At 38.4% G+C, this 14,994-nt stretch overlaps 1 protein-coding gene across 1 annotated transcript in view; it reads right to left on the bottom strand.

Annotated features, from left to right (window-relative positions):
- MAP3K5 (mitogen-activated protein kinase kinase kinase 5) overlaps positions 1-14,994 on the bottom strand; it is a 106,479-nt gene that overhangs the window by 17,051 nt on the left and 74,434 nt on the right. Inside the window, exons 13-21 of the mRNA XM_054195030.1 lie at positions 11,898-11,993; positions 10,482-10,563; positions 8,399-8,532; positions 4,628-4,755; positions 3,690-3,826; positions 2,936-3,041; positions 1,838-1,995; positions 1,177-1,354; positions 380-400 (exon numbers count right to left, since the gene is read on the bottom strand). Of these exons, the coding sequence (XP_054051005.1) occupies positions 380-400; positions 1,177-1,354; positions 1,838-1,995; positions 2,936-3,041; positions 3,690-3,826; positions 4,628-4,755; positions 8,399-8,532; positions 10,482-10,563; positions 11,898-11,993 (1,040 nt within the window). The remainder of the gene's footprint in view (positions 1-379; positions 401-1,176; positions 1,355-1,837; positions 1,996-2,935; positions 3,042-3,689; positions 3,827-4,627; positions 4,756-8,398; positions 8,533-10,481; positions 10,564-11,897; positions 11,994-14,994) is intronic.

Below are 14,994 nucleotides of genomic sequence, written 5' to 3'. Positions count from 1 at the left end.
CCTGACAAGGGGTTTCATGCATTCCATTTTTTTCAATTGTAGAATTTAGCCTAATAAAAATCTGTGTTACCTTTCTCCACAAACCTTGACTCTATTGCTACTACAAAACAGCCGTTCAGTTTCCTGTTCAGATTTCCACTAAATGGCCCAATGTATTACCCACCTGCCTAGACAATTAAGCCATAGTCTGGCAGGATAACAAATCGTAGTTTAAATTTGCACAATGAATTAGAGGTTCCTAACAGAGAAAGGTCACTTATTTTCATAATTGCGCGCACTTCTCTTTGCAGCATTTTAGTGTGACAAATTGTACCAGAATAAGTGATAGCCACAGGATCTACACAGTTATGTTTTGATAGAGAAGTATGTTAAAACTCACCATTTGTGTTAGCTGAAAGAACTGTGGGAGAAACACCAAAAAAAAAGAAAGTTAAATGTGCTGAAATTAACAGAAAATAAGCACAGTCTAAAGAATAACTTCCCTTTTTTATAGACTACACAGACTCTCCTGTCTGTAATCTTTAAAAGCATAATTTATTGCTATTTAAAGTTAATTTTTATCTGGAAACCACTTTAAAAGTGATCATCCAATGCCATCTGCTTTACCTCATTTTTATTTCATTTTAGGTATCATGCTAAAAAGGTACAGAAAACATATGTATATATGCACACACATAGAATATGTCATTCATACTATCAAAACTCCTTTCTTACTTTCCATAATTTAGAACGCTGCAGGAAATGAGTCCATGAAACAAAAATAATGCCGTGCATGCGCATTTTCTATGGGACAAAGATTATTTTGCTCACGTAGGAAACTCCCCTGAGGCTCAATAGCATGTTCTAACCTTACACAAAATGTACTCCATGCAAACATTCTTTGAATGAAAACATACGCAAATTAAAAAAAAAAAACACAACCGTAAAAGTTGCACGAAACCATAAACAGACTTTTAGAAACCTTATTAGAAAGATTTATATAAATCACCTCTGTGACAATATAACAGAATTCTGCTACAATAGTGTTTCTGCAGCAAGCTGCTGGACCAGAAGGTTACAACTGAATGTTCACTGGGACGGGATCTGATGTGTTCATCTTAAAGACTAAATCACCAGTTGCAGGAAACAGTATCATCATCAAGAGAAAAATTCCAGATTGAGTTTAGTAATGCTTACCTGAGAGCTTTGATGGGGTCTTTCTTTTTTTGCTTGAAACCTTCAAGAATTCATCTATAAGTAGCTCATGAGCAAAAGCTCGTTTATCAGGATCTGGTTCAAAGCAACGCAATATGAAAGCCTTGGCTTCTGCAGACATGGATTCAGGAATCTCTGGGTGTATTTTAAACATTCCCACCTGAGACAAATAAAGGGAGAAACAATGGACTCCACTGTTCTTTTCCCAAACATTGAACAGCATCAAAAAAGTGTTTAGATAATAAAAGTCATATATTGTTCTCAAGTTTTTATATTCTCTTTCTGTAACTAGTTTATTAATTCAGAGAAAAAACCCTAACTATTACAAGCTGTATAAACAATTACATTAAAAAAACCCCACAATTGCAAGTAGAGCCTCTCACAAAGCAGAATGCTTCTCTTTTCTTTTTTTTTCTTTTAACACTCAGGCTGCTGAATAGCTGCTATTGCTCCATTACTCTCTTCAAAACTACACAGCACTCCCACTCAGCTGAATCAGCTCGTGCTTCTTAACATCCTCACTAACCAAGCATTTCCTTTGTCTTCTTTTCCTGCAATCTCTTATTCTAACTTCTCCAAAGCAGTCATAAGATTTCCTGTGTTTACAAATACCGGTCTGAGTCGTACAAGGAAGATGTCTGACCTTAAACATAGCTGCTTGTGGTTCTCCCAGTTCGTAAAACGGGGGCTTCCCTGTAGCCATCTCAATGATCGTGCATCCCAAGGACCAGATGTCTGCAGCCTTCCCATAGCCACGCGGTCCTTTGTCTATGATTTCCGGTGCCATATACTGAAGGGTACCTGTTTAAAACACACTCATTTTTTTATTTAGGTGCACTGATGATGCAAATAGATAGCTAAAGGGTAAGAGGAACAAAATCCTTGGGGTGTGAGCAATATTGGGAAATTTAAAAAAATACTCTATTATTCAAAATTCAAAAATTTCCATATGCATTCTACATGACACTCAAAATATTAAAAAATATTACTTGTGCTAAAAGCATCCGATATCATCTAGTGATCTAACGATATCACTTTTCAAAGTCAATGACAATCATTAAGAGGTTTCAATGAGCTTTGGATCAGACATAACTTTAATTTACTGTATTACAGGTTAAGATTAAAATAAGGAAGATCACTCTAAATTGCATACAGAGAGGAAAAGGAAGTGAAACCTGAAATCTGAATCTAAAACAGCAGGTGATATGAACGCTTTTTCTGAATCAACCCGAAACATTATTCTGCAGAAATGGAAGAGCAGAGGATGGAATTAAAATAACAGTCACTTCTCATTTGCCATAATTATTTAATGCAGTGCCACTGCATGATTTAACATCCAAACCAAATTATCAAGCAGAATGAGGATCAAGTTAATGACAGGCTCCGTAGATAAGCAATTTTGCAGATGAAGCCAGGATGTCCAAGCCAGTCACAAAAGAAAAAAGCTAGCCTTCTATTATCAAGATGAAAAAGCCATGCACACAGAAGAGACAGACTCAAATACAACACAGGAAAGACACAGCTCTTCTGCTGGAGAGGACTTTCGTGTCTCAAGTGGAACTTCCAAAACAGCATTCTCTTTGAACAGTGCGTACAAACACAGTGTATAGCGTGTAAAAAATAGTTATTCTTGCAGCAACCTTTCATACTGATTTGAAGTCAATGAAAGTTCAGCAGCTGTGGATTCTGACCCTACACGCACAGTTCGAGTGAGGAAAGAGTCTCTGCTCTGGGAACATACCAGTGAAAGTTTCAGTACATGGGTTGATTCCTGCAAGTCTCTTTGAAGTTCCAAAGTCCGAAATCTTTAACACTCCGCTGTACGTATTGATAAGTACATTATCACCCTGAGGAACAGAACATTCAGAGCAATTATTTTTTTCTGCTGACTCTTCATCTAAGACTTCTTGCATAGCCTGTTTCTACAATGCACTCTTTAATAAGTAACAATTACCTCCTAAGGCCCTTAAGAGGGAAGATGAAAGAGGAATCAATAGTGTTCTTGCCTTATGTAATCCCGTTATCAGAAACTTCATCTCAAAGAGAACTTCCCCTACTGTAGGAATTCAGTTAAAGATTACTAAGAGACAGAAAAAGGTGTGCTTTTTAGCCTTTTTCTTTTTTTTTTTTCATCTGCAATCTCCTTGGAAAAGAACCTGCTAATAACCCGATCCACCATCTTCTTCACTTCTGATAAGCTTTTATGAAAGTTCAATCATGTCACAGAAAACAGGAATAAAAATATCTACTTCATAAAAAATATTCACTTTATCACATCTTAAGTGGGTATGTGTCAATTCTTCTAAAAGAAAAAAATATTTTATTGGTGCAAATTCAAATTAACAATGGTTCACATACCTAATCCAGAGTTCAGAATATCAGGGAGGGTATGTGAAAATGAAGAACATCCAGAAAAATGTTTTTAAATTACAGGACAAATAAATGATTATGCAGTTACATAACACTTTCAGGCTTAATTCTCTGTGAATTCTTACCTTTATGTCTCGATGCACTATTTGATTATCATGGAGGTATTTTAATCCTTCAAGAATCTGCTTGGTATAAAAGCCGATTGTCTGCTCATTATTTTTTAATGGTCCCCATTTTGATCGTAGAAGAGCAGAAAGGCTGCCTATAATTTTGGAGAGAAAAAAAGTGAGAGTGAAAATCTAATTAAATTTTGCCTTCTCCCACAAAGGAAAAAGAAAAAAAAAAAGTAACAACAAACATCAATCCCAAACCAAGTGTAGGCACCCCTTCTATAACCAAAGGCCTCTCCAGGAGAATGCTTACTTGCATCATCACTGGCCGGAGTAATTAAAAAAAGTCTCAGTGCCTCCACTGAGCTGCATCAGATACTGGTGGGTTCTGATCCTCAAGCAGCCAGATCAGAACCCATTTAATCAATGTGCTCATGTCTCTCCTGTGCCTGGAGAGAAGCTGCCCCAGAGGAATGTTGTAAAAGAGTGAAAAAAGGTGGATGCACATACACCAGCTCAACAGTTTCTCAAAACGCTAAACTCAAGAAGTGGGATTTTTGTTCCGTCTGGCTGCTGTGAGTTCTTTGGTCTCAAACAGAAGTAACGATCACCAATTGCCATTCTCTTGTGTTAGGTACCTGAGGAGGAATCAGCCATCTGAGACTAGCTGAAGTCCTTCTAGTAGGATAACCACAGATCATTGCTGATCTGTAGGTAGAAGGAGCTCGCCTGCCACAGCAATGATCTGAGCTGTATCCGCAGCACGTCCTACCTAAATACTGCACGAGAGGACTCAAGCACTTTGAAGACACGGTTTTGCCCATTAATTTGGGAAGGAGATACTAATTACATTTGCATAAAATATATCTAGTTGCAGTGCTATAGGTTTTATGCTTTAAAAATGTTAAAAAACACACTAAGCAATCACCTAACCAGTCTCCCCCACAACTTACCGCCTGGCACCTGTTCCATGAATATCTTAATGAAGCCATTCTCACTAAGAGAACCTAAATACTGGACAATGTTCTTATGTTTGAGATGCTTATGCAAAGCTATTTCTTCATGCAGAGGTTGCGAGTACCTGGAAAGAAAAGCAGCAGTTTATTCAATATTGACTTTCGGAAAGAAAGTCTTGTGTTTACTGTAGCGGCTGAAGTTCTATTTTAGGTCCCATGAAACACGTTTACACTGAAAATGACTATGTGTTAGATGCATTTAGCAACAGTGGTTGTGACGACCACATACTAAAAAATTATGTAATCATATATAAATACACATAACACACATAAAATATATATAATATTCTGTATACACACACAAAACCACAAAATGTTGTAAGTGTACATGGACAGACTGAGCAAAACAAAAGTTGTGGAAAAATATCTCCTCTCCAGCCTAATTCAAAGAGAATGAACAGTTGGGCAAGCAGTTGGAGTCAGACTAGTGCCAAAGTGAACTAGTAAACCAGAAAGTTGGTGTATAATTAAAATCACCTCAATAACGAAAACAAATCACCACTTACATTTTAATTAATTAAAGTAGAAGTCTTGTCTGAAAGCAAGAGCGGATAGCTAGCAGAGTAAGAAAAAGGAATAATTTCATGGGGGAATATCCAGAAGAACTGATCAAAACAATTTTATCAAATGTTGTCCAAGATAAAATATTTTTCAGAGATGTAAGCTTTTCAGCAGTCTTTTTGCCAAGAAGGTTTCTGGAGTCTGGATCCTTCTCCAGTGTGGAACACCACCACAGCTCGGCAGCTGATATGCTCCCTAGACCAGGCCTAATGCTCTTCTTTCAACTATAGGCGAGTTGCAGGTCAGATGCCAGATTCTGTGTATTGTCTGGCAAAACGTAGACAATATGCTGAGAGTCTGGTGGCTATTTTCACTAAAGGACTACCATCTGCAGCCAGATTCTCAGGGCAGCTGAATAGATGAAGGACACAGACCTCCTTCCATCAGTCCAGATACAAGAAGGAGCTGCAGAGTCTTGAGCAAGTGGAGAACATATTCAGCTGCTTATACTGCGGGAGTACTAAACATCGCTGCAAACTCAACCTTGCAGCTATTTGCCACCAAAAGGAATAGTTTTACCGCCATCTTCGTCTTCATGAGGTTGCTCTCAGCATAGACCTCACACCAACACTGGTACATTCTCATCCCCTAATGAACTGGGAAAAAACTTTTATTTTATTTATTTATTGGGAGGAGGGGTAGCTTCCTGCTGTTTCAAGTCCAGGAGTTAGCTCTCCCTGGAGCCAGCGGAGTGCCTGTGCCAGGAATGCAATCAAAGCACAAATGCAACTGAAGTTGTTAGGAGAAAAGTGCCTGTGAGCTCCACTCCCTTTTGGGGTAGGGAGCTCACTCTAACAACAGCAGCCAGCTACAAGTGGAGGGGGGAAAAAAAACGCAAACCATTAAAAAAACAGGCATCTGAAAAACCCTGTGGAAAACAACTTTGCAGAAAACAAGGAAAGTATTTGGTTAATGAAAAGTGTGATTATGCAACACCGAGTCTATTTACTAAAACCTAATTTGAGTTTTGGCTTGCCTCTCCACACATGACTATAAAGATTCTGACTATGCTGTTAGTCATTCAGAAATGCAAAATCATCAGAGATTATATTCCTGAGTTATACTAATGGGATATTCGTTCAGAACAGCAGCAGCAAGACAATTACAATTCTTCCCCCTGCACTTTTAAACTGCAAAGTTAATTGAGTCTTGAGCAACTAAAATAATTTAGCTAATAAAATAAAGCTGCAAGAAAATTCTCCAGTAGGATGAAGCATTTATTATTTTAGAACTTAGTCATTAGGAGACTTTAAATGGTTCGAAGAAAGACAAATTCTAAGTCCTAGAACGCTAGATCTTATTATCTACCTAAGATGATTTTACTTTAACTTGGAAAGTTGATACAGCCACTGATACTATTTTGTAGTACCATAGTACTATTTTGCATTTGAGGGCAACAGCATTGCAGGAATGTTTCCTTTTCTTTCTGCATGTGTCGCTGTAGTCTAACATTTCCTAACAATTAAGTACATTATTCAGTAGCTTATATTTAACATACGGCAGTATCAAAGACTCGCTACTTTTTGCACAGAAATCATGGCATTTCTGGTCATGCTCTGACTGAGCATTTAATTATTTCTTACAAATTCAAAAGACGGTCATTTTCACTTTGAAAATGCTAAGAATTAACTTCAGAGATTAATCCTTTTCTTTCTATAGACTTCTTTCAAAGTGCTAAAAGATCAGGTTATAAGTAATCAGAAATTAATTAATAACTTTTTCTTACGTTGCCATTAAAAGAGTAATACTTGAAATTTGTCCTGGAAGCCTGCAAATATTTTTTGAAGTCTAGACGAAAGACTAACAGCCTCCTGATAATCTCTTTTCCAGTATGCTTTGCACACTGAATCTGAAACCTTTTCCGTTCAAAATTTTTAAAAAATGTGTATTGGAGAAGAAAAATCTGGAAATTTTTTTTCCTTTAGAGTAGTTACTGCTCTGTTCAGACTATCTTTCTATCAACCACAGTTCTTACAAACAACACATTTCTTCTAAGTACATACAAAACTTGCAACCCTATTTTGAGCCAAAAGATTGTTTTATGTAATGAGGCCATACTTTCTGCAGTTAAATTTGCAATAACAATATAGAAGATGGAAGGATTCCTTTTCCATAATCTACGTTCTAGTATCTTTAAAATGTGAGTATGGAGAAATTATTAGACCACAGACTTCTCCATATCGAACAGCCAATATACATGGATTCAAAGAGATTTAGGAGGATTCATTTTTTAAACATCAAAGAAAAGAACGACTAAGTGGGGACAGAATAACTGAAGGAAGGCCCACAAGAGACCCATGAAAAAGAAACTGAGCTAGGACACCAGGTGGCATTACTGGCCTTCCAGTCTGTAAATCACACAAAGAAAACTTTATGAGAGTTATCAAACAGTATCCTGTCAACATCTAGGCTCCAATACAATTTAAATAACACTACTTGATGCTGGATAGGTTGTAGAGAATAATACTCCTTTTCCACAAACGGTGGGTTTTACTCCCAGGGACATACATTCTAGATAAAAGTGAGAAGAGTAACAGCCGCTGTGGTGGGTTAGAATAGCCTCCTTTATCTACTGTTTTGAATACTAGCACTCTCTAAGATGACTGCTTTGTAGGGACGGGTAAAACCAGCTTCCTTCCTGATATTCATTGTAGGTTGAGCACTGCACAAACAAGCATACAGTTATTTCCTCCTACAGAGGGGCTTCATAGTAAATGATGCACAAACAGGAAAGGAAGATGTTTTCACCAACAATTCCGGCTCAGAATTTTAAAGAACTCCACAAATCATGAATTTCAATAGTTCTTTATAAAAGACATGCCTGAGCATGTCTAAGTAGATAGGGTTTATCACTAGGTGTTTGAGTGAGATACTGTACTCCACCAATACTTCTTTTGGAAAGAAAAGGTATTATAAACTACTAGTACCAAACTCAGTAAGCATCTAAATTCTCAGTTGTGATGATAATCTATTTCGCAACTTGGAAACGTCTAGTTACAAAGATAGGGAACACGATTATACCCAACAGACAGGTAATTTATTGGCAGCTTGGTAGAAGAGATACTCCTTAATCAGCAAACTGGTTGATCACATTACCGATGAAATTACGTAATGCACAAACTTTGGAATCAGCCACAGTTACTATACCTGCTGTCTCTCTCTGGGATTTCTTTAATAGCAATTCTGACTTGATTGCTCAAATCTCGTCCAGCATATACAATGCCGTAAGTTCCTTTCCCCAGAATGACTCGCTCGCCATTTTCATCATATTCATAATCATACTGCAAAGCAAACAACAACATGAAATGAAACAGAGGGGTAAGATTTATTCCACCTGACCCCGTGCTCATAACTAAGGCATCTAGGAGGCTAATTGCTTTCTGCAGACCATGGAGAAGGAAAGAAAAACACTTCAAGAAGACAATTTGGATACTGTGCAGACATGCCTATATCTCTCCACTGACTGTACACGAAGCGCTGGCTTCTAAGGTATCCATTTCACAGGTAAGTGCATAAAGCTAAACTAGCCTCTACCTGTTGTGAGTAGTTACGCTTGCATGTCTTACTCAACAGCATCTGCAATTCTGCTGGCAGGTGCTGCAAAAACAAGAGAAGACGACAGAGGGCACCCTGCACCAAACGGAGAACTTCGGCTCCCACACAGACATAAAAAGCAAGGCAGGATACACTTAATTTGTTCCAGATGCTCTCCTCACCTGACCACGTCTTCCAAAACCAGCACAACCTCAATTTTGCCAGTGCCAGGTCAGCCAGCAGCGTGTGGCAATGGAGGTCAGTCACGATTGCAGTATATTAAGCGTGGTTTCGGCTGAATTTGAATTTCAAAGAGTTTAAGGCCAGTCCAGAAACAGTCATTATACAGATTATTTGATCTAGCTTCTTGTGTAACACAGACATGTAATTTCACACGCTCACTCCCATGCTAAACCCAGTATTTTATGTCTAGATACTTTTTTATTTTCCTCCAAATAAAGACTGCTATCTTTCTAATGAAAGAGAGGGTCCACTACTTTTAGTACTTTGTTTCAACAATTAATTACTGTCACGGTGAAGTCATGCCTCAATTCAGATTTCTTTCGCGTTACTATTTCATTTAGTTTTTCTTCAACAGATTAAAGAGACCATTAGCACATTGTAATTTTCCCTGTAAAAATACTTACCCACTGTAATCAAGTCACCCACTGCTTTCTTTTTGCTAAAATAAATAAATTAGGCACCCTAAGGTTCTCATTATAGGGTATTTTTCTATCCCACAAGTCACTCTAGTGGTTTCTCTTTGTCCCATCTTCGATTTCAGATTTATTACAAAATGCCAACATCAGAACTGGGACAGAGGGCTGTCTGTATTCATTATGCAGCGCTGACTCTCTCAGTCAGTTCTGGATGTCTTTAGAGCTTCGGGACACCGGATTTTCATGTGATAGGACATAGGCTTAGGTATTCTTTCCTGTTCCCTGCCACCTAAAAGAAAGCCTAAACACCGTAAATACTGCATTGCAGCTGATGGCCCTATACTCGCTTTTGAACTCTGTGTTATGTTCAGGGAGAAAGCCAAGGTGAGAATACAGCGTGTAATTGCATACCCAGGCAAGCTATAACTTAGCTAGGAGGGGTGGCAGCAGACGTAGGGCACCCTAAGGTTCAGTGTGAGTTAGCGGGCTAAGGGTATAAACAGACGCCCAGCAGCACCAACATCACCATCTGATTTGAACTTGACGTTCATTGCTGTGCTGCCTACAGATGGCAACTAGCAAGGACAAATCTTCCCCTACAAGGATATCCTTGCTTGTGGTGCAGACGACCTGCCAATAATGTAAGTGCCCATGATTCCAGTGATGCATGAAACAGGCAACAAGCAGTCTTTAAAATTTAAACAGATGCTAATTCTGCCTGACTATGATTACACTCTGAAGGAACTGGTACAAAAGTCACTCTGTAATAAGCATGACTGGAGAATTCCAGAGTTTAGTACCTTCTCAAGTGAGTACGCTATCTGAAATACAAGAAATTTAGCTATGCTCCTTATAAAAACTACATGAGGACCATTAAAAAGAACGATTAATCTATAAACAGTCAAGGACAAAATTTTGTAAACAATAACTTGCCTGACTTCTTCCAGAGAAGGGATGAGTAATTTACTCCCTTCAGTGAAATGCTACAACAGAAGCCCAAAATTATGTTGGGGGGAAAAAACTAATAGTAAAAATACCTCTAGAGAGTCTCCATCACATTCCCCTTCCTCTGTAGTCTTCCCCATTTCTTCAGTGATACTGTTCACCATGTCAAAAAACCTGTTAAAAGGAAAAAAAAAAAAAATCAAATACACACTTGAGACAGACTTCTCTACAGTAATGAATGAACCAGAAGAGGACTTAAGTATAGTAAGTATAACTCAGTGCAAATGTTTGTTTGTCAGCAAAAAGAAAAAGAAATTGTTTACATGGAGAATTAACAGTCAAAATCTGCAGTTTTCATACTTTCTACGTCATCCTTTTATATGTGCAAGACACCAATGGTGCCTGAATTTACTAACGGAATTCATATTTCAAAATCTATGCATCAGGTGAAATTCTCATCCTATATCACCATTTCTTTATGTCCAATGAAAGCACCGAAGCATCTTGAGAAGTGCCTAGAAGAAGCCTTGCCCACATTTGGAGGAGTTTTTTGTGGTGCAGCAAGGCTAGCTTCAAGTTTTTGCTTGAATGAAAGGGTCTATTTTACAACTTCCCATTAAAATATTACTATGACACATGACTTCTACTCCTTTGAAAGAATGCAAGTACAAATACCATGTCATGCTAAGGTATTGCTTACTCTTCTAGTATTCAGATACGAAGGGGAATGAACATGGTAAAAGAACCGATATGAAACAGAATGGATGAGAGAACAAGCTAGGGACTGGGCTGGGAGGTGGCCACAACCATTAATATAGAGTACTGCCGTGCTTTTTGGTAAAGTTGCAGTCTTTTTTAGCATAAAAAGACATGAAATTTCCTCTGGAAATGCCTTCTGGACTACAGCCCTCAAGCACACAGAGCAGAAGCACAGCTTAGAGAAACTGAGACACCCCAAATTTTGTGAAACAAACCTTTGCCAAGTTTCCTGAAGGGATACTGGTACAATCTTACTTAAGGAAACATCGTGATGATAATGTAAAGGAAATCAAGTGTGCTTCTTTGTAATCGTAAATAAAATTTTAGTTACAATAGAAGAGAAATTTTGACCAGACCTTGTTGTTACTCCAAATGTTCCCACTTCAGAAGCCCATTTTAAGTTTAGGATGCTTTCTTGGATGGGGGTGGGGGGGGTGGGGAACACTTGTAGTAAGCCTTAATATGATAAGTATTAGAGAAGTAATCCCACAAAGCGTGTAAAAAAATAAAATTAAATTTGTAATCATATTTGTTCCTAATGTTTGTCTGAGTTTGCGCTTTGACCCTTCAAAGCTGATACATCTCCAGGGTACTGTAGTACTAAGCTTTTGCATGAAAGATAGTGATCACTGAGGATGCTCAGATCAACTTTCACCATAGTTCTGAAACAGTCAGTCCCTGTTGCGCATGCAGACACCATCTACCCCATGACAGGTTGTGTTTTTTCCGAAATAACAACAGTGACACACCTTCTGCAGTGAAGTTCTGTGCAGAAGTAGATTTGAAAGTCATCTGAGTTGTGCAGCACGTATAGGAAACAGCATCGTTCTTCAAACTTCGAAATGCTGAAAGAACAGCCAAGCAGAACACGTTATTGGAAAAATGCGTTTGGACTTCTACTGGCTATATCAAACCACACAGATCAACCCATTTAATATGGGAAAGGATGAGATTAAACCTAAGCCACCATAGTTCTTCCTTAATGTAAAATTACACTCTTGTGTTGTCCAAAGTTCACATTATGCTCTTTGCTATCATTCAGCTTGCCCCCCTAGTCCACACATTGCCCAAGAAAGAGTAGGAACAAAGAAGTTAATAGGATTATTTCATTGACCTGAGTCATTTTTGTCTTCAGTGCATTTAGGTAAGGCCCTTAATTTCCCACTCCTGCAGCCAGGATGAAACATCCTTTCAAGATCACATTAGAAAGCTGGACTTTGAACTCAAAGCATGAGTTCCTCCTGCTTTAGAAACCAGCCACGGTTCAATGCTGAACACAAAAAATTCTAATCGGTTCCTTGTGAACTGGTACATTGATAGTATGTTGGAAAAATATTTTAAAATTAAGACAGCATCAAAAAATTAAGTGAATGACTTTACCACCCTTGCCCACCTACGCTTTTCTTCAGTTTTGGTTTTATCTGCTGTAACAGGAGAACAAAGATACTGAAGAAATACGTATGCTATTCTTATGGATGCATAGATGTCCCAACAGAAGACCAGAGGAGGTGCAAACTCTGGTACAGTTGTCAGTTTTCTACCCCAAGTAGGTTGCAGCTCTTGCAAATATATTAATTCACTAGAACTGTTTTATATGCTTGTCATTACTGTGCTCCTTATAGAAAACATTAAAAATTATTTGAAATAGTTCTTTCCGTAACTTTCTCACATGTTGAGTGCCAGGCGTCAAGCTGATGCAGGAGCACTGATTGTTACTATATTAGATGAGGAGAAAAAGACGGCTAGAGGTGTTACAAGGGAATATAACGCAGTGTTTAAGAAACGAAGACAAACTCATTATCCTTATAACACTGTTAAGATACTGGACAAAATCCATAGTCCTAGTGACATCAATCTATTTTAGCTGTATCAAGATAGCCATCATGTTTTAAATTAATTTATAGCAGAATAAAGTAGAATGATATTCTATGTGCCAAAAGACTGATTATTTGATTAATGCCACAGTTTTTCTTGAAATATCAGGAAATACTTGTAGTTTTCAACCTTTAATGGGTGTCTAAGGTTGCTTAACTGCTTCCTTTTATGATTCCTCTATTGTACAGGCCTGTAACTCTCTTTACACGAGCTGGGGGGCCTGCCTTTCATAAAGCTACTTATGTGAAGAGCAAACTTCATTATAAGAATATTTGTCTTTGGGTGTGGTGACTCATTTACTTTTATGTTAGGAGAAATTCAGAAGAGCTAAGCAATGCCCACATCTGGGAAGACAGTCACTGTCCCCAGTTTATAAACTAACCTTTAACTCAAGTTTCTCAAGCATATAGGTAAATTCTCCAGATATAGAATAACTGATATTAACAGAATTACTCATTCATTTCAGGTTCCATGTGAGTTTAAACATTTTACTGAATAAACTGTCAGTTTAAACCTGACATGCACAGAAGCCACTGACTAACACAGCAGTGAATAAAAGGGTAAGAATGTGGAGTGTACACAGAGGGCAGGCAGATTCATAAATATTTAAGGCCTTTAAGCAAGCATTTACATTGCTTATATGTTGCTTTCCTCCCTGGAAAAAAAAAGTTGTTCAAATGAAAAAAGGAAGACTGAAAAATACCAGGTTATAAAAAGAGAGGGGATAATTTGCTCAGGAAATGCCTCATTCTGACAGTTCCTGAGCACCTGTAGGACCCACTGACTTCTACGACAGCAGAATTGGGGTGAATTTGCAAAACTCCGAAGACAAACAGGGAAGCATGACGTAGCGTGGTCCTTGTGCCCAGCTCGAGTGCATCCAGAACTCCCCTTAGTCCATAAGAAATAAATACTGCAAATGCTGTTAACTACTGCTTACTAATACTTCCAGATGAAGCAGCAGATAAAACAGTTGAGCATTGGCAGCAACCACAGAAAAGCAGCTCCGTGGAACTTGTCTGTTTGCTAGAAGTGCGGCAGTACAGACACCTCCCACTGTCATAATTAAGTGGTCTGATGAGATTCCAAGCTCCAAGAACTTGGCATGGAAGATGAGCACCCTCATTGTCCATTCTCAAGCTATGAAGAATACTGGATGCAGATCTGAATCCAACTTTCTAACACTATATTCATTGGCACGACCTTGGAGGTACTCTCCCATGGAAACAACACAAGCAGCAGTTATTTCATAATCCAAGGCTTGTTTTGAACACTGAGAAAAAGCCAACTTGTAGTCTAGCAACTTCATTTTACTGCTTTATTTTTTATTCCTAAATTGGAAAAATAAAGATGGCATCTTCTTGCTTGTATGATGTCAGCTCTGCAGAACACCAGGGATTTCTGGACACCCCAAGATGCAAAGCACCTTGGGGTAGCAGCCACGTTCCAAAAGCTCTGATGAAGCCTTTGAGATTAACAGCGCTTTTTGGCCCAATTCAATAATAAACATTTGTGTTTAAGGGGTCACAAAGGCATATGACAAAAGCAGAGTTATGTACATCGGTGCACAATCCACTAATCAATGGGGTTTTTAAGCTAAACCAAATTACTACGCCTCCCTGCATACACAGTGTGATTTAGCACTGTGCTGCTCAGAGAGCTCCATACACTTTCCAAATCCCCTTGCAAGTCTTGAGACCTGAACTATTACTCATGAAATAAGATGCTGATTACACAGGCTGATACACAGCACGCAGAGGGGACCCTTCAGTCACTTCCTTGAAGCATTTACCAAAAACATTAGCCATGTCAATGCTAGATGTCTCTTCAGACCTGCCGTCTCCTTATGTAATGCAGTAAATATTTATGGAGGCCTCTGTACATGATCTTGGAGCCTTTCTCAACAAAGACCTGCCTTGTACGTTGAGGCTGCACTTCTGAAGCTGGCTCTTACTAGTCTAGAAAGGCTGA

This window comes from Rissa tridactyla, chromosome 3, assembly GCF_028500815.1.
Source record: "Rissa tridactyla isolate bRisTri1 chromosome 3, bRisTri1.patW.cur.20221130, whole genome shotgun sequence".
Taxonomy (NCBI): domain Eukaryota; kingdom Metazoa; phylum Chordata; class Aves; order Charadriiformes; family Laridae; genus Rissa; species Rissa tridactyla.
Note: the sequence above shows the minus strand (reverse complement) of the source record. Positions and strands in the feature narration are given on the sequence as shown.